The sequence below is a fragment of the Oryctolagus cuniculus genome, chromosome 3 (assembly GCF_964237555.1).
Source record: "Oryctolagus cuniculus chromosome 3, mOryCun1.1, whole genome shotgun sequence".
Lineage (NCBI taxonomy): Eukaryota > Metazoa > Chordata > Mammalia > Lagomorpha > Leporidae > Oryctolagus > Oryctolagus cuniculus.
Window position 1 is genome coordinate 158,409,087 of NC_091434.1, and position 20,238 is coordinate 158,429,324.

At 37.3% G+C, this 20,238-nt stretch overlaps 1 protein-coding gene across 11 annotated transcripts in view; it reads right to left on the reverse strand.

Moving 5' to 3' along the window:
• Positions 1 to 20,238, reverse strand: part of CADPS2 (calcium dependent secretion activator 2) — a 665,654-nt gene that overhangs the window by 70,487 nt on the left and 574,929 nt on the right. For 7 of the 11 annotated variants that reach the window (XM_051849752.2, XM_070071264.1, XM_051849753.2 and 4 more), the window contains 3 exons: positions 6,366 to 6,507; positions 6,121 to 6,240; positions 727 to 882 (listed from right to left, as the gene is read on the reverse strand). In XM_051849752.2, the coding sequence (XP_051705712.2) occupies positions 727 to 882; positions 6,121 to 6,240; positions 6,366 to 6,507 (418 nt within the window). The remainder of the gene's footprint in view (positions 1 to 726; positions 883 to 6,120; positions 6,241 to 6,365; positions 6,508 to 20,238) is intronic. The other 4 variants (XM_008258272.4, XM_008258271.4, XM_008258270.4 and 1 more) reach the window with 1 other exon arrangement.

Sequence of the window (20,238 nt, forward strand, 5' to 3'; positions counted from 1 at the left end):
TAATTCAATTCACTGTCTTGCCTTAGGGGGCAATTGAACACTATTCTAAAGACAGTGTTTTTAAAGAATTCAGGAATATTCAATTGCTTTAACCAGTATTTGCCTGTTACTGCAATAGGTTGCCTCACACTGTTCATGTGTATATCATGAACAAGGGCAATGAAAAATGCTTGACCAATTAGGATGCAATGTTAATTCTGTAAGAACTATTTAAACACATGAAAGCACATTTGGAAGAATCCAAAGCATCACAACTTATTTCTGGCTAAATTTTAAAGATTGTAAATAAGTACCTGAAACTCATCTGAAAATCCCAGAACTACTGACAGTGCTGGTAGTGTTTTGGGTTTGCCATGCCATTGCATAGCACACAGACAAAATACATAATGCATAAAGAAGTGAACAGAGCTTTTCCAAATGTCTCAGGAGGTACTACTTTGAGAATTTAAAGCTCACTATTCCCAGAGAGACAACAATAAGCACACCAAGAATGATTAATCAGGGTATAGGTGCTACTGATTACGGGAATAGTTGGGGAGACCTGGAAAAGAGGATCAGGCCAATTTCATCAATTATATGGGATCCCAGATTCAAATTCCTGTTTAATTTTGGAATACTAGTACACACAGAAACTTTTCCTGTGACAATTATATAATGGATACTTGGTGAAACAGTGATATTTTGAGTGCTGGCATTTTAAGCAGCGACTTGAAAATATATGTCTACCTTTTGACACAGGCTTCTATCATATCACTGGCCATTAGTTTAAGTCTTTGCTCTAAGTGGTGGGCAAATTCTTGTTCAGGCCAGTGTAGATCAAGGACAAACATTTGCAGTGCATCAAGTTTCCAAAAAAGATCTTCTGATGTTGTGGAGCCATTGCTAGAAGAAAAAGGAAAAATGAAGATTATGAACTTCCACTGTTAACTATGTGACCACTCATACAATGATTTTCCTTCCTGTATGAATTGCTATCAGTGAAAAAAAAAAACACATAAAATCTCTAATGACCCAATGTTTTCTTTGTTTGGCTTTCCAATTCTTTTCATTTTTTAATTAGGCAAGGTAAGATGAACAAAATTGAAATACAAATAGCCATCAGGCTTAATATAAAGAGGTGAAATGTCCCAGGAAGGAGCCTTCAGTTGTCTACAATTCTGTTTTATGAAATGTTATGGCTCCATTCATATTTTTATCTTGCTTTTCCAGTAGATATATACAACTTTCAGAGTTCTTGCCTTTGGAAGTCTGGAAAGGCCCAGACTTTGAAATAGTGTCTTGGTTTCAAAGTTTTTCCTTAAACTGAATCTAAAAATCTTGTGAAATAAACAGAGTAAGTATCTGAGTTAAAGGAATGATTAAAAGGGATAATGATATTTTGCTAAGCAAAATAAATAAAATTTTGTATAGGAGAACACTTTTAATGTTCTTTACTGAGCTTTAGGAAAAAGACAAACACATAAATGTTTTCCCCTAAAATTTCCAAAAAGCACATTTTGAGCAAGAAACAACGGGCAGTTTTACTCTCCATGCATTTGCGCCTCTGCCATCGTGCTGGCTTCTGTCTACAGATGTGAGGCATACAGGACCCCTATATTTCTCAGTTGGAGGTAGAGGTGAAACAGGTAATGGAAACAAAACTATAGGCTAATTATGAAAGCAAGAATTTATTTCTATTTAAAAATTTTCAGTGTCTTTTCTAGTTCATAACTGTAAGCCAACCTAGTATAGGCATGGTAGGACAGAGAAATGACCTTCAGGGGCCTCTGAAGTGGGAGTAAAATGATGTATTTCAGGTCTTTAACTGTGGATCCAAGATTTGCTATTCACCACTATGGTAGAATCTCTCTAGGGACTGAATTTTCACACCATTTTGGAGGATAATTATTAAAGAGGACGTACAGTACTGGGGCAAAGAATAATGCAATTAGTTTCTATTATGCAGGTACATCAGCTAATAGGAAACAGATGTTTTGAAAGTAAGATATTCCTACATCAAAACATATTGAAACTTAACAGTGAAACAGAACAGAAGCAAAAGCGAAAAAGAAAAAAAAATCTCAAAGCTACTGTGTGATCCATTTTCCCTCAGCTTTCAAACAATTTTTTCACATATACAAATGCCAAATTAATATTTTTAATTTGCAAAAGAAAAAGAAATAAAATAAGCTCATTTACCACAAAGGCACAGTGGAACACTTTTATACAAAGTTGTTTTAAATAACCACATTGTTTAGCTAACATATCATAATTAGATAGCTTTAAAAAAAATCACTTCTTAGGGTGGGCATTTGGCCTAGCATTTAAGACACATGTATCTCATATTTGAATGCCTGGGTTGAGTAGTTGGTTCTATATGCAAACTTGAGTTTCCGGCTAATGCAGACCCTGAGAGGCAGCAGTGATGGCTCAAGGGATTGGGTTCCAACCACCTACATGGGAGACCTGGACTGAGTTCCCAGCTCCTGGCTGTTGCAGGCATTTGCGGAGTGAACCAGAGTATGGGAGCTCTTTTTCTATCTCTGTCTCTCTGCCTCTCAAAGAAATAAAAATAAAAATAAATCACCACTTGCTTCGGTTAATTAAAAGCTTATTCCCACCTTAGCCTCAATATCTCAGTCTTATGACCCACCTATGTTGCTTCACTTTGCCCCATTCTTTAACTTCCATAATTCTTCCTGATTTCTTTCTTTAGCCAAGATATCCTGAGTTCTCAATGGGCCAATCACAGTAGAACAGTAGACACCAGCCATGTACTTTACTCAATTCCTCATCATCCTACCATTTAATGCCCCCAATATACCAACCACTAAATAAAGAACCACACCACACCATGATAATATTGCTGTGAAAAATGCTTGAAAAAACACTACCTTTACTTCTCCTTTTGACAAATGTATAATAAAAATAAGACAAACAAGTAACCAAGCAAATTTCCCTATACACCTACGTATCCAGTTTGGTAGGTTGTTAGAGAACATGTTTTAAGAGCAATTGAATATAATTAGAAAAGAAGCAAGTCTGCTTCTTAATTTTTTTGAAATGTATATTTTCTTTAACACAATGACACAAAAATCATCAAAGTGAAACCTTAATTAGTAAAGGCAGAATTCCATTAAAATTGGCTTTCTTACAATATGTGACAATTAAATCTTTATAGAGAATATATATTTTTCTCCACTTTGATGCTATGATAAAATTCTATGGTAAGATTCTAGAAAATAAATGTGCTTAATTGGGAAAGTAATTAACATAACAAGTGTTTGTTATAATTAAACAGATAGATGAAAAAATGTAAACAGGCTTTCTCTGAAGTTGGAACATATAACCTGCAATTTATTCAGAGCTTTTTCATTTTAAATTATTTCTAATCAGTGACCTACTCTTAAAGTTATTATTAGTAGATTAAGTAATTCAAATGTGAATAATGGACTTTAAGATAATTTCCTTAAAATGCCAGTAGAAAACATAACTTACTAGCATTTATTTCTAGAGCTAAATAACCCAGAGTAAGATTTTATATACAGAAAGAGAAGGGTGTAGAGGGGGCACCTCTTAACCTGATTTATGCATTAGTAGGAGGCATGTATCTTCAATCTTATGGTTACTTTTATATTCTTTTTATTCAATCAACAGTTGTATTTTTAATTTCTTAAGTAAATGGAAATATTCCTTGTTATTTAAAGTTTTATGATAAAATTATTAAAAACAAATTACAGTAACATCATAGCATTATCAGTAATTCTGGGGACACTGGCAAAGAATCTAATGTTGATGACCTTGGAAGGGAAAGACGATGGTGATCAATTTGTAAAGCTCACTTTTTAGAAAATTTGCTATTCCAGAATGGTGAACCACAATTGTTTTATTTACAAAACCCCAATTTGTCAGGATTACCGTTAATTTGAAAAGGTGTCCTCAATAGTAAGGGATTCAGGGTTCACACAGATCTCAAAGCTAATTAAACAGTAACAACAGAAAACTAAATTTCATAGGATAATGCCCACAAAGACTTCCTGGTTAAAATTAGGTGTGTTAACACTATGAGAAATGAGGATGAAAAGGAATTAAATTTAAAACAGTGTAAGGAAGCACAAAAATCCTAAACAGACTGGCTCATCATACTTCTGGGTAGTTCCTCAGCACACACAGATAACAGTTTACATACTACAAGGATCCAAAGCATTTGCCTTAAAGAAAGTCACATATAATAAACTAGTGATCATTATCAGTACAGTGATGATGTTTAATGTGAAGAAATAATGCCAAATTCCTTTGAAAGTCATTGTTTCCTTTTCTTTGGACTTTTCTTGATTGCATGCATACTTGACTAGGTATAGACTTTCCCCTAGTGGTAAGGTAGGCAGAAAGGTAGAAAGTTCTTAACCAGGATGTACTTTGGAAGAAGACTCAATCAATGATAGGAGTGAGGAATTTGTTGTCAAGAAAACCTGGGTTCCAGTTTTGCCTCTGCCACTTAGTTGCTGTGTGAGACACTGAGAAAGTTGCATTTCTTAGCTTCTTTCTTAGTTTCCTTAGCTGTAAAATGATACTGACACTTATAGGGTTGTTCTAAAGATTACATAGGGTAAAGAATTTGACTGTATACCTGGAACACAGTAAATTCTCAAAAGATGGAAGTTATTTTTCTTTTTTCTTTATTTGAAAGTCAAGCAAGTTACAGAGAGGGAGAGGGAAGGGGAGGGGGGAATGAGGGGGAAAAGGAGGGGGAGTGGAAAGGGGAAGGGGAGAAGGGGAGGGTTTTTCATTTGCTGGTTCACTCCCCAAAAGGTTGCCATGGCCAGGGCTGGGCCAGGCTAAAGCCAGGAGCCAGGAGCTTCATCGGGGAATCCCACTTGGGTGCAGGAGCCCAAGGACTTGGGCCATCTTCTGCTGCTTTTCCAGGAGCATGAGTAGGAAGCTGGATTAGAAGTGGAGCAGTCAAGACTTGAACCTGCACCCATATGGGATGCTGGTGATGCAGGTGGTGGCTTTACCTGTTAAGCCAAAGTACCGGTCCCTATTTTTCTTTTAATTTTTCTTCCTACCTGACTAATGTGAGCACTTGCACAAACCATGTAACTGTCTAGATTTGTCCATTTACAAATTGGGACTATTATGTATTCCATTCAATGGCTGTGAGACTCACTGTTTAAAAAATAGTTAAAAATGATGATGAATGGCTATAGTAATAATAAAAAGTTGTTATTATTACAATAATAATTAATAATAATAAATTAAAGTGGTAGTAATCATCATTGGGCACCTAAGATGTGTCAACTGTAGTTGTAATTTACTGAAAGCCTAATATGTGCCAGGCATCTTCACAGGTTTTAAACAATTTTCACAAAAGTGTCTTTAAATGAAGTGTCATAATCATTTCCGAGTTGAGGAAACTGAAGCTAAGAAAGAATTACAATGAATAAACTAGGATCTAAATTCAGGCCTGATCAATGTTACAGCTTGAAGAATTTCACTTTAATTATTCTTAGTTAATGAGTCTGCAATAGGTAGGTTCATCCCAATGTGGAATTAATAAACATGGTTTCTCATGATATCAAGATTGTTTTTGAATAACAAGATACACCAATTGAAATATGAAATGTATAAAAGAAGGGAAATCCTTGCCCTGTAGGGTGTAATATGTTTCTTTAAAATTGAGGCTAAGATAAAAATAGAAAAATATTATATTCTTGAAACCATTCTCATAACAGTTTTCTACATGCACAAGATAAAAGCAAGTGGGCAGTAATGAAGCTGAAACAGACCAAAAATTCTTGAAATACTGTTTGCTACACCAATCATCTACATAAAGCGGAACTCTGGTTTTATTGCTTAGGATCAAGTTTACAACCTGGGCCACAGAGTGATCCCTGTCCCACAGGTTACACACGAACTCTATAAAACTAGTGTGTTTTTTTCTTTTGAATCAAATGATTTATCAGATATGCTGCTAAGCTTAGCTTGGAAGCTTAAAAACTCAAACAAATAAGCTCAAAAACATAGTATTCCTCAACAAAGAATGTTAATTGCCATGCAGTCTAAACACATCTGCACAGAACACAGCCCAGGCCATGCACTAGCTAATACACCAGCAGGAAATAAGTGAGGAATACACACGTGGACTCATATAAAGAAGCCATCCACGAAGGAGTAGAAAAGCTAGGAATCTGTGGAAGATTAAGAGGCAGACTTGGAACTTTTGGAAGAGCTACATTGGGAAGACTGTTGGCGATATTCCTGTAAAGAAACAAACAACGTGGGAAGGGACCACCATAAGCGATAACTACAGATGGCCATGTGTGAAGTCATAAGGTCAGGACTCAGGAGGCAGATGCTCTGTGGGCGCTAGGTAAGATACCTACTTGACAGGTTGCCATGTCTCTTGCTCAAAACCTCTGTGAATTGATTGGGCGATGGAGGACTCCATGAGATCGACGTAGCGAACAACCAGGGGCACAAAGATTTCTTGCAAGTGTTTGTGAAATTTTCCATTACACAAAAGTGCTGAAATAGTCAAGCAGAAACAGGGTTTGTCAGGGATAATACCAGGCATTTAGAACTTATGGAAGAAAATACTTTTCCCCATAGAGTCTGACACAGAAAGACTGATCAAATATAGACAATAACGGCTCTTGCTCCCTCTATTGGAAGTCCTATAGTGGAAACTGATTGAAAACTAGAACTACCTTTCTATAAAAGGCTGTAAAACACAAATAGGTCATATTGCTATAAAATGTATGGCAGGTAGTAGTTTTTCACTTTCTTTGATGTTTAATACATAGGCACAGGAATTTCCCATTTCTTTTTATTTGTCTTTAATAAACTGTAGTTTGAATGATCCACCTAAAGAGGTGGTAGAAGTCTTTCAATTTGGGCTACTAGGATACGACTTCTGGCAAAGGTGAACCTTCCTCCTTCATGAGATGGAGGTTTTTCATGTATAGGACACAATTTCATTAAAACCTAGGACAGTATATGCATCAGTTGCATATGAAAGGGTAGAAAATCTGTAGGAAAATACTAAGTAATATCCAATGAAGAATTTGTCATTATTGTGAATGACAGTGTTATAGCTTGCAAATACTTCTTGCATGAACATATCTTCAACCTGGCTGTGACTATTTTTATGGCTCTCAGAGCCAAAATGTATTCATTTAAAAATATATTTCATGGTCAGGAAAGGTATTTTTGAAGATACGGTAGCTTAGTTGAATCTAGATGAAGATTCTTTTAGAACACAAGAAGGCCACAGTAACTGAGGCAGAGTAGGAGAGGAGGAGCAGTAGTCCATGGGTGTCCAGATCCCAGGACATAGGGAAGACTGTGGGTATTACTGGCTACAATGGACAGCTTTATTATTCTTATTATCAAGTGGAGGAATGGCATGCTATTATCTTTCTGACTGGGTTGAAAATGTACTTAGGGAGCCCACAGAAGCTTAGTTCTCAGTTCTTTTTCTGCAATAAACCAGGTGAAGGATGATGGTAGCTATAACAAGGTACAAGAGGTGGAAAGGTGAGGAAAAGTCTCTTGGAACTCTTTTATGGATTGTAAAAGCTGTAGGTGCTTATAGTTAGTAAATCTAATGACTAGCAAGTCCAGTAGTAGTGTCTTACTCTGTTAACTATGCCAATTTCCTTCACTACCTTCTTCAGGACGAAAAATGTCCTAGAAGGCTAACAAGTACTTTAAAACTTAGTCAAATAATACAGTCTGTATCACAGTGGCATATGAATGAGGATATCCTGGATATATTACTTTAAATGATTTTGAAAATTTTCAGAGGCTGGACAACTACAGAATCATGAAAGTTGAATAGAAAGTAATTCTAAACACGGAAAGAAATATAACACTAATTTTTCTGTCTTTGGTATGGTATAGTACTTTTTCTGGCCAAGTAATATTTTCTGGCTTATCTATATAAGATATTTCTCATTAAAATGGGAGTAGTAATCATATTTAATAACAAATGTCTTACTTAGAAGACAAATTTTTTAGAGATTTATTTATTTCAAAGGCAGATTTACAGAGAGGCATTGGCAGAGAGACAGACAGATGTCTTCCTTCTGCTGGTTCACTCCCCAAATGGCTGCAATGGTTGGAGCTGCATCTATCTGAAGCCAGGAGCCAGGAGCTTCTTCCTGGTCTCCCACATGGGTGCAGGGGCCCAACGACTTGGGCCATTTTCTACTGCTTTCCCAGGCTACAGCAGAGAGCTGGTTTGGAATTGGAGCATCCAGGTCTTGAACCAGCACCCACATGGGATGTCAGGACTGCAGGTGGCAGCTTTACCCGCTATGCCACAGTGCTGGCTCCTAATGTTATCTTAATAATGTTTTCATTAGATGTTGAAATGTGCTTTATTTACTCCTGGAGATTTAATTATCAAGACGGAAAGCACTATAGAGCATGCATTTCAGTTACTTTTACCAAATGCCACCAAAATAAGGATGCTAAACTTATAAGGATCATTTATACCACCTAACTCATTATATCAGGGAAATTAAAAAGTATACTAAACTTCAAATTATAGGATACTTAAGAACTTTTCTCTACTTTCTTTTCCTCATCATCACTAGCATTTCTGGATTGCCAAACCAAGTGCTAAGTTCAAATGTACAATTTTCTATTTAATCATCACGAACCGTATGGAGGAGGACCTATTTTTTTTCAAGCTTATCAATAAAGAAAATTGAGCAGGAAAACCACTGATCTTCAGGAGTGCCGACAAGGGCTTTAAACAATAATCAAAACTCAAAATGTTAATTTTGCACAGAAATTACTTATTTTTGTACTTTGTATATTAGTTACCACAAATCAGGGAAAATATGTTATCTGCCATTTTGGAACTGGCTTATTTCACTAAGCATAATGGTCTCTAGTGATTATATGAACCACTGAAAGCATTGGGGCCAGTGTTGTGGCACAGCAGATTAAACTGCCACTTGCAGTGCCCACATCTTATATGGGTGTGGGTTCGAGTCCTGGCTGCTCCACTTCCAAACCAGTTCTCTGCTAATGTGCCTGTAGAGAAGAGATGATGGCCCAATTGCTTGTGCCCCTGCATCCACCTTGGAGACCCAGAAGAAGCTCCTGGCTCCTGGCTTCAGCATGCCCCACCTCTGGCTGTTGCTACCATTTGGGGAGTGAACCAAATGGAAGACCTCTCTCTTTATTGCTCTCTCTCTGTAACTGTATCTTACAAATAAATAAAATAAATCTTAAATAAAAGTTTGTCATTATAAAAATTAAAAGAAAAATAAAAAAGGGAGAGAAGGTAGAGTGGGAAGTATCATTATGCCCTTAAAACTGTATATAGGAAATACATGGTTTGTTCTCTATAAATTACAAAAAACAAAACTGAAACACAGAAAGTTTAGGACACTTGCCTAAAGTCACTTAGTCATCAGGAAGCAGAACAAGGATTTGATACCAAAGCCCCATGTTAACCTCTACAGCTTATGATATCATTCATTGCCCTCTATTTAGAAGACCATAAACTGCTCTCTCTCTACACATTCATTCACGCATTTAAAATCATCTGTCCAACCTAACATCAGCAGATAAATCTTTATACCTTCAAATGTATTAGGTTGTATTATGTAAATAAAAGAAGATATCTTGCAAATTATATCTTAGGTGCACTATATTTTTTACAATTAGAATTCTAAAAAAGAAATCTCAGTAACAACATGAAATAATCAAGCAGTTGACCAAAATGATTACATTTAACAAATGAAAGAGTAAGCTCACACTAAAAATATTTATATCACACAATCTTTCTAAACTAGAGAGTTTCACATAGCTATACACAAAGATTATATGCCTTCACCTTCACTTACTTGGTATATGGCTAAAATATGGAATCTTAGGCTCTCCACCTTGTTGTAAGTTTTATTTGTACCAAGACCAAAGCACATGTTCATGTAACAAATTATTACATGTACAAATGAACACTCTACCTCATGAATTAGAGTGCTAATTTATTATACATTTAGAGACTAGGTGTATTGGTAATGGAGCATAGGTAGTCTGCTAAAATGAAGGTGCATATAAAGATAATAACTTAATGGTTATTTTTAAATGTTATATTCTAAGATTAAGCAGTGGCTAAGTCAAATGTATTTCTGGTAAAAGCTCCCTTTTTTCATATATTTGATCTTGATATGGGACTCACTCCCTTGTTTATTTTTTTTAATTTATTTGATAGGTAGAGTTATAGACAGTGTGAGAGAGAGAGAAAGAGAAAAAGGTCCTCCTTCCATTGGTTCACTCCCCAAATGGCCACAACGGCCGCAGCCACGCTGATCTGAAGCCAGGAGCCAGGTGCCTCCTCCTGGTCTCCCATGCAGGCGCAGGGGCCCAAGCACCCGGGGCAATCCTCCCGGGCCACAGCAGAGAGCTGGACTTATCACTCCTTTGTTTAAAAAACAGACTTCTCTTTTTGTATTCCTATGCTCAGGATAAATACAGACGATCTGATGGCTGTACTGGCAAAAAGGTTGTTGCACTACAGCCCTTTTTCCGACTTCTCACGTTCAGTAAGTAATCAAAACCTGCATATTTTATGTCCTCCGGTCTTCCTACTAGGTCCCCCCTTCCTCCTTTCAACACGGCTGCTCTCATACTAGTCCAGCTTTCTTAATCTCTTACCTTGACTTAAGAAATAATTTCCTAACTGCTCTTTAGGCTCCTAATTTTCCCTCTTTTAATCCATCCTCTCAAAATGTCTAGCAGAGGGGCTTTCTAAAATAGAACACTAATCGTATCACTCCTGAAGATTATCATCTTTTGGTAGAGCATCATGACAGATTCCAAAAGCATTAGCATGGTATGAAAGCCCTTCCAAGATCTGTCTTACAATAATCTTTCTGGCTTATCTCTGCCACCCTATCTCCCTGTTTCCTGCAGTACAGTCATCATAATGTTCACAATTCAGTTCACATACTCGAATCCTCTCTGAGAAACGCTTCGTTCTGCTGTCTCATTTTCCACTTACTGGTTTCTCGTGTTTATTCTCTATTTTGTAGTTTTCCACCGTGGTCCTTGTTATATAAGTGGTCTTCATACTTGTTGACATCTCTCTCTGTCCCCTTAAGGATGTAAAGTCCTTGGGGCAGGAACCATGTCTGTATTCTTAGTATCCAGCAAGTTCCCTTCTCAGAGCAAATGTTTAAATGTTTGTTGGATGACCGTGTGCATCCTCCACTAAGATTACAACATAAGACTGCATTAAATGACACCTACAGTGTGTACCAAGGCCTGAAAATTCCCTACCTATATAAAATATATGATGTTAAACAATACTTTTATGTGAAATCCTATCTTAGTTTTTAATTTTTAAATGAATTTATTATTGTACTTGATTCTCAGGGTCACAGCAAATGCATGGTAATTATTACAACACAGTTCTCATCAATTCTCATGTTAATGTGATATTAATACAAAGAAAACAGGTTCAATGTAGTTCCTAGATAGAACTCTAGGACTATAATGATTTTCCTCCCTCCCTCCCCCTTCTCATCCACCCTCCATTCTTTCCCTCCTTCCTTCCTTCTGAGAAATCCTATTTTTGATCCTTATGCCCAAGCTCAGCTTCTCAAAAATTCCATTGGATATAAAAGTTGGTTCTTTTAATATCTCTTATTTTATTCTTAAATTTTATTTATTTTCATTTTATTTTAAAAGCAGAGAGAGAGACAGAGCCAGATAGACAGAGTATCTTTTACTTTAGTGAATGGAGAATTTGCTCTGATCAATCATGACTGTTAATAGGAAATCATTGTTTCCTGTAGAATTTGGAAAAAAATGGAGATTACCTATATTTTTTATGGACTCCAAAATATTTTACATTCTGGTCGAAAGTTTGCTCATATTTTATCTGACAGTTTTTATTTTTAAAAAGTTTAATTATGAACACACATTTGTATGTTTCAAGAAACTGAACAATTTTTTTCCTTTGCTGAATAGAGAAAGGGAGATGAAGGAGAGAGGAAAGGCGACATGGAATGAGGGAGAGGAAAATAAAGGGAAATACACGTGGTGCAGGAGAGAAAGGGAAGAGTATTTGGTTTCAGCAGGCAAGGCTACAGATATGGAAAGGACACTTCTAGAGGCCTGTATGAGAGTTTGCACTCTACCCCCATCAGATACTATTAGCAGCCTCTCTGTGTAGCATGAGGCGTCGGAATGAGTTAATAAGGACAAGTTACGATTTGGGGTTGATACCCATCCACATTAAGCCTTTACAAGACACCTATTCCATCAGTTCACTGGAAGAGGCAAGTTCTCAACACGGCCCCATGTAAGAGCCATGTCCGACACTATATGGGAGGTGTGGGAGTGAAAGGGAGTCTGCAGAAGTGCTTACTGCAACACACGTGGAGGACAGGCACCTATTCCACTGATAAAAATAACTTTTTCCCCCCAAAGATTCCATGTTTGCAAATATCATCTTGTCAGAAAATAACGAAGCACCAGTGACATCAAGCCCTAAGGTCCAATTAGAAATGGCAAAAAGAAAGCAAAAGGCTGAAATAAAAGCTAAACTCAAGCTGTAGATGTGGCCAATTATTTTGAATACACCAATAGATAATAAACTAGTGTTTATTATTTACATACCAAAAACAGTCTTAGATTTACAAAAGTACTTGTCATAGGCTTTTAGCAGTAAGATATCAACAGAGAATTTAAGCTATGATCCAATTAACAATAATTATGGAGATAATAATTGCTGGATAGCATGAAGAAAAAACAAATACAGTATTTATGCATTGTTTTTAGGTAAAAATATGATGTTAACTCCTGAACCCAAATAATCCAATTTTATATTGTCCCAACCCCTTCTAATTAGTAGGCTTTAGAGGATTATCAGCAGAAAAATTTTCTTCTCTCTAAAATTCTACTCATTTCAGAAGGAAATGAGTAATTCATGATCAGCAAAACAAATAACACCAATCATTATACAATCAACAGAGTTTACAACATAAATAAACAGCAATTATTCAAACTGACACTAAAACCATATCAACCCTAAGAACACTGGATTAAGATGGAAGATTAACGGGTCATTCTCTGTGCTGAGAAATGCACACAGTGAAGGTCCCGTCACAGGAAATTCATAGTGTGCTGCAGGAGAATCACAGTACACAGCGCATCATGAAGAAGAAAACACACACACAACCAAAGAAATCTAGGAACAGCACCTGAACAAGAATCTGGCTTTCAATAAAAGTCTGTTTATTGAATAAATATCAGTAAAAATCCATCTCATCAAGGGAATTCTCAGAGCATCTCACGGAAGTGTAGAACAGGAAGCACATTTGTTTTGATATTCTTTTAAATTAAATCTTTGAAAAGTAATTTTATATAGTTTGCTAGGATGCAATTTATATATTAATGAGCATAACAGTCTCCTAAAAAGCATACCCAACTCTCCTTTGTCCCTCAGCTCAGGGAACTTGTATATCTGCTGGTACACATAGACTTGTACATACACGCGCATCTAAACAGAGAAACTGACACAGGGTGAGAGAGCATGGATGCTGTATTTCTCAGTTTTAGGGCAAAAAGTCCAAGTTCAAGTTTAAAACTAGAGTGAAAACTTTCATGGGACAGTGTGTGTAATTGAGTTCTGCTTCTGCAACTCATTGTATCCTATTTAATAGTGTGTATACATATTTGTCCACATCCTCCACTAGATTTTATGCTTTTCAAGGACAAGACTCATTTCATTTTCACCCATGTATCTGCAAGATGCAGGGAATTGGTAAACTTTAGGCATTTAGCACCTGTTTCTTGTGGGATTAATTTAGGAAACAGTCAATATTCATGTTAACCAAGGCTTAAGGAAAAAATAAACAAAGAAGTCTTGTGGTCCAGCAGGTTGACACATGCTGTCTTTAATTTGGAAAAGTCTTTAATTTCACTCCATCTATACATAGCCTTGAGGTCTTTGGGGTTATGTGTCATAATATGTACTTGTCCACATTAACAGGGACAAACGAGTATGGCTATGACATCATCCAGAACCCTGAACTGTGGGGTGCTTGCTTTCTCTGGTTTTCAGTCATTACACAGTTTTCTGAAAATCTGTGAAAGACACCAAGGTATTTTTGAGCAGGCCTTTAGGCCACTAAATCCTAAGAAAATATAAAAAAAATCAGAATTAAAAAAAAATAAAGTTCACATGTAGTACAGAAGCTACAACAGTGTTGTGGAATTCAACTGAGGGGAAAAAGCTAGTGACTTCTTACTTTTATTGTACTCGTCAGTGAAGCAAATTCTGACATACAATTCTGAATTCAACCAACTTGGGATTACAGTTAAATACATTTTCACATTTTGGTGGTCATTTTATCATTTATAAATCCTCATGTCTATAAAACCAAGCTGGCACACACCCTTGCTGTAACCCAGAAGTTATATCCTTTCTACATTGTTCCTAGTGTGTGTGTATATATATATATATATATATACACAGATATATTTATAAACACTGATTCGTGAATTTCAGACACACAGCTCATTTAAGCACTCGAGGTAGAATAACACGCAGGTGTCAGCCCTCCATATTTAAAAGCTCGAAGATTAACCTAATATACAATATGGTGACCTAACAGTCCTTCATTTGAAAGAAATCTGAAAAATAATCTCTGATACAGCCTAAGTGTGAGAATAACCCAGCGGGATTTCCACCTCTTCATTTCTTAATGAGTTTTTTGATAATGAGAGGTGACTTTGCCAGTCACTCTGGGCTCTATTATGGCTAATTTGACTCCACTTCACTCTCCTTGTTAATTATTAACACTAGCCTTTTTATCCTCATGAGACCACATTCCAATTTTTCCTTTTTCGATTTTTATGAGCCCATCTTTATGAAGGTGAAAGTCTTGGAGAACAGGTTTTCACTTAGCAGAGAGCCTGAACATTTATTATTCGCTTAGGCAGAGATGCTGTGACATTGATTATATAAGCACGGTGTTCTTGGGGATGGCTTTAATGTGCTAGCAATGTGAAAAGGCTGTTAATTAAAGAAGCAGCACCGTGGTATTTTTCACTTGGGAACCGGTTCCCAATAGAATGGTCATTTGCCACTTGCTAGCATATCCACAGATTAAAAGGTGACTAGCTCCGAGGGTCTGCCTTTCATCCGTGCTGAAAGGAATGATTTGTGCCATTTGCAGATGGCTTTCATTTGTTAGAAGCGGTCACTTGCCTGTGTCTATTAGGGACGTGGCAACTGTGGAAAACGCATTGCACACAAGGGTAGAATCTGTGCTAGCAATACTGTCCTTTGATATCACTGAACTATCTCACTCAAGGCTTTATTATGAAAATATTTATTTTCCCTCAGTTTTAACGCATCTCTTTCAAAATTGTTTCCTTGGGTAGTATTTAAAGTGACTGCCCATCAAATTCCCTCTTCGGTTAGGGGGAGTGAAGTGGGGTGGGCAGAGCAATGCTGGAGAGGTAAGTGGGCGCTTCAGTCTTGCTTGGCCAGAAATGAAGGAGCCTCGGTTTGTTTTTCTCACCAGGCTCGCTTTGGGAATCAGGGGGTGAGTCTGCAAGGGTTGGGAGACTGGGGACACTTGTGAAAATGGTGCTGCAGCTGTTACTCTTCCCTCGAGGAAAACCCACTTCATCTGCAAGGGAGGTGAAAGCTACACTTTCCCTAATCGTGGCCAACTGTAAGGAAAGACACCCCCCCCCCCCCGCCCCCGACAGATTTTGTTTTTCTCTCCTTAAAATAGAAACCAAACTTGCTGTCCTCATTGAGTTCCTTTCCCTACTAATGAGTTTCGTTCCTGGAAGTATCCTCACAGATGTTTCCTGACATTCACGATTGGACGATGTTGACCTGACCTGATGCCTTCTGCACTCCTTACCCAACTCTCTCCCTTCGCCCGCTACAACTCAGCACCCTTCTAAATATTTTCTGAATTAAATATTTTCTGAGTTTAAGGACATTTGTATCTCCTGTAAAAAGATTGTGTATTATTAACCCAGTGACCCCAGCAATTTGCTTTTGTTCTGGGGGAATGAGGCTGGACTGGAAAACAAGTGGGCAGGCTCCAGTTGAGCAAGTGCTCACCTGCTTCGCCACCCTTCCCCCTGCTCACTGTCTCCAGTCTGTGGCACCACCTTTCCCCTGCTGCACTGCCCCTACCTCACCCAGCCCTTCCCCTGGCTCGCCATAGGGATTTAGTTTCTTCACACAAAAAATTAAGAGGTTTGGTTAAGATCCCCTCCACAGTCCAAAAGATAAACATCTACTTACAAATATCAAGGCACAAAATTTTCAATAAAAGAAAAACAGTAAATAACCAGTGAGAACAAATGAATCATCCTGGAAAAAATATTCAGCCAAAAAGTTTTCCAGCCACAAATAAAGCACAAATTCTAATATCTCCATTCGTTATGAGATGTCTTAGTCATTTTAAATTTTGGAAAAGCTGACATAAATATCCAACTAATTATCTATCAGTAATAATGGGTAACCAATAATTTTAGTAATACTAAAATAGTCTAATTATTAGTTACTTATTATTAATAAATCACAACTGTCTAAAATGTACATATAACTGGCAGCACACCTGATGTTAACACACAGATTCACACACAGATTTCTACTTTGTGAGTCAGCAGCACTGTTATTGAGCAAATTAGCTCCCTTTCCAAGATTGCAGTCAGAGCCCTCTGTCCTACTACCTCTGGCTAAAGTTGTAATTAATTGCAATTTAGACCACAGCTCTAATTAGGTCAATATGATCAAAACTATAATGCCATGGCCATGATATGAAGATCTCTTTTTCAACAGAGGCTAAAAGAATAGAAGTTGTTAAATGTTTTCCTGTAGCTTTCCAAAAGGATAACTTAGGGGCTGCTTCAGTTGTAAACATTTGAATTGAATTCAGTAAGTCACCATTTGAGAATGCAATACAACAAGCATATCACTACTAACAAAATTCTTCATTAGCATCCAAAGTGATAGTAAAAGCTATAAAAATTATGTTTCACCAAATACAGAGACATCATTCAGTGGTCTTGGTTTAGGGCAGTAACTTGTGACTTTGGGTTGACAGTTACTGCATTCGATTTCAATTCCCCAGATCACCTTATACTCCCAGTACCAAAAGAAAATTATGGCACTGGGGAACTTTTCTATTTACCTCACTACATGGAGGAGCTGTTTTTCTCAGAAATAATTGATGTTTTCTAAGATCTGTTAATCACTCTGAAATCAAAGCCAAGATTTAGACTTCCCCTCTAAACAGTGCTGGAAAGAGATCAGTAATAAATCCTTCTCCACACTGACTGAATATTGTATAGAAACAGCACAAAGCAATACCTCACGTATTTAATAATAATAAATGCTATAGAAATGGTACACGGAACAGGAAACTCTTGTAATTCAATATTTGTTACTCTGGAAATTAAATTTTTTAGCTTCCAGTTTGATATCCAATAAATTTATATTTGCATTTCAAGAACTCTTCTTAAATATTAAAAATTGTTAATTTATTGGAGTTGTAGTAGAGGTTTCCCAAGAAAATTTCTAAGTATCTACAAAATATTTTTCTTTCTCTAAGAAACAAAATTTAAAATTTTGAATGTTACATCATTCAACATGTTTAATAACTGTTTGACTGTAAACATTTGTGCCTCATTTTAAAAATTAATCCCAACTTTAAGTATAGTCAATTCTTGAGGTTTCATTCATATATAGAGAGCAGTGTTATGAAAAATCCTACACTTGTTTATTCTTACTTGGCAACTTAATGCAAAATATGTGTATTTACTTTTGGCAGCAAGTTTACTGCTATACATTTGTCTGAAGATGGTATTAAAAACTCAACTTCTAATTTCTTAGCAGAATATGATGGAATGGAACCAGAAGAGTCATTCAAGATCTTCTAGCTGGCAGGAGGGAATCAAACTGGAATTTGAAAATTGAGTGAGAAAATTAAATTAAAAAAAAGAAAAAAAGTGAGTGAGGGAGTACACATTTGGCACAGCAGTTAAGATGTTGCTTTTGATTCTCTGCATCCCCCAGCAGAGTCTTCGGGGTCGTGTCCCTGCTCTGCTCCTGCCGGAGAGCTTAACATTCATGAGCATCCTGGGAGGCAGCAGGTGATGTCTCAAGCACTTTGGGTCCCTGCAACCCAGGTGGGAGACCAGGATGGAGTTTTGCACTCCTGATTTTGGCCTAGCCAAGCCCAAGCTGCGGTGGGCATTTGGGGAGTGAATCAGTGCATGGAAGATCCTTCTCTCTCTCTCTCTCTCTCTCTCTCTCTCTCTCTGGGTCATTCTGCCTTTCAAATAAATGAAGATAAATGGAACACAAAAAAACTGGCTGATGATAATTTGAAGAATGGATGATTCGCATATGGGTAAATGAGTATGAGTTGGTCACAGTGACTTCTGAGAGCACATGTTGTGACTGAATCTGAAGCAGGAAAGTAGCTTAATTCTCGAGCTTAAAATGGCATCTTTTGGAAATGAAATGAAGTGGGAGAGAATGAATAAGATAATTAAAAGAATCAGGACTGAAATTTTAGCAGACATATCTAGAACATTTATCTGGCATCTATTATATGTGAGTTACCATCTAATATTCACCACTCATGACAATATTATTATGTGCCATAATTCTCCTTCATTTAGGTATGAAGAACTTGAAGTAGAGATCCACTGTCAAGGCCAACCAGGAAGTGGCAGAGACACCAAAGTCCATGTTATTAATTACTATAAAACGATCCTCTTGTACTAGAACAGAGGCTTTCAACATGAACTTGAACCCAAGATATCAACGGGGAGTACAATATTACCCTTAATTTCATATCTATGTGAATATTTTCCCAGTTTCATCAGAGACTCAAAGTGATGAACTCAAATAAAGGTAGGAAACACTGCACTAAAACAATGAACAAAACCAATATTTTCTTCAGTTTTTTTAGAAACAAAGACAACTGTAAAAACACGGATTTAGGTTTAAAACTATAAAGATGTAGTAGGAACAGCCTCTGGGAAGAGAATAGCAAAGAAAATTGGGCTTTTAACAAACAGAAAGTTCCAAATGTGCTGACAGTGTGAGGGAGTTCACCGGAGGATCAGGGCAGCAGGAAGACAGGGCAGTGGAGAGCACCTCCTGTTGTGGTCTGGGTCATTTGGGCCACATGCTGAACAGTTTTCTTCTTAGTGCCACACTCCAGAGGAACACTGAGCAGTGAAGTGAGGTCTATTCAAGAAAGGAGCACCAACTGCTCTAGGTATAAAAACCCCACCATGGAAGGAAGAGTTGAATTCTCTGGGAATGATGGCCTGCAGAAGAAAAGCCACAATAGATTTGCACTAGTCACGAAGAACAAATGAGAATCAGAGGTTAGGATGAGACAGAGTTCACCTTCGTCTATCAGGAGAAGAATTTTGTTGAATAGGAAATTCGTGACCCCATGATCCCTGCAAGTATCTAAACAAAAACAGTCAATGGTAACCAAACTTGAGGCGAAGGGAAACTAGAAAAAACTCACCATGGGGCTGACCTTGTGGCAAGGTGGTTTAAGCCACTGGTGCCAGTTTGAGTCTGGCTGCTCCACGTGCAGGGCAACTCCTCGCTTATGTGCCTGGGAAAGCAAAGGATAATGGCCCAAATACTTGGGCCCCTGCACCCAGGTGGGAGACCTGAATGGAGTTTCAGGCTCCTGTCCTCTGCTGGCCCAACCCTGGCTGTTGAGGTCATTTGGGGAGTGTATCAGTGGGTAGAAGACCTCTCTCTCTCTCTTGTCTCTTCTTTTTTCTCTGTCACTCTGCCTTTCAAATAACTAAAATAAACCTTCACAACATCAACATAGTTAAGGTCTAAGGAATCTACATGTTAAAATGCATGTGATGAAAAACTAGTTTGTACTGGCTGCTAGAAGACCATATGCCATTGATCTTACTGCAAGATTGTAAAAGTTCTTACTGGAAAAAAAATGCCTCAATAGAGAACATTTACATTGTCTTTAATTTCTAAATACAGAATGAGCAAGCCATACCATGTAGCAACACTGTACTATCATCTATAGAAACGATGCCGCTCTCAGGCCTACAAAATTACCACGTTTATTAGTAGAAGCTTTCACAAAGCATGATTTCTAGAATTATGATACATTTCTGAAGCGACTTTCAGACAGGGACGTATTCTCAAGTGCTTCAGAAATACCAACCATTGTAGATGTTCTGATTTACAAT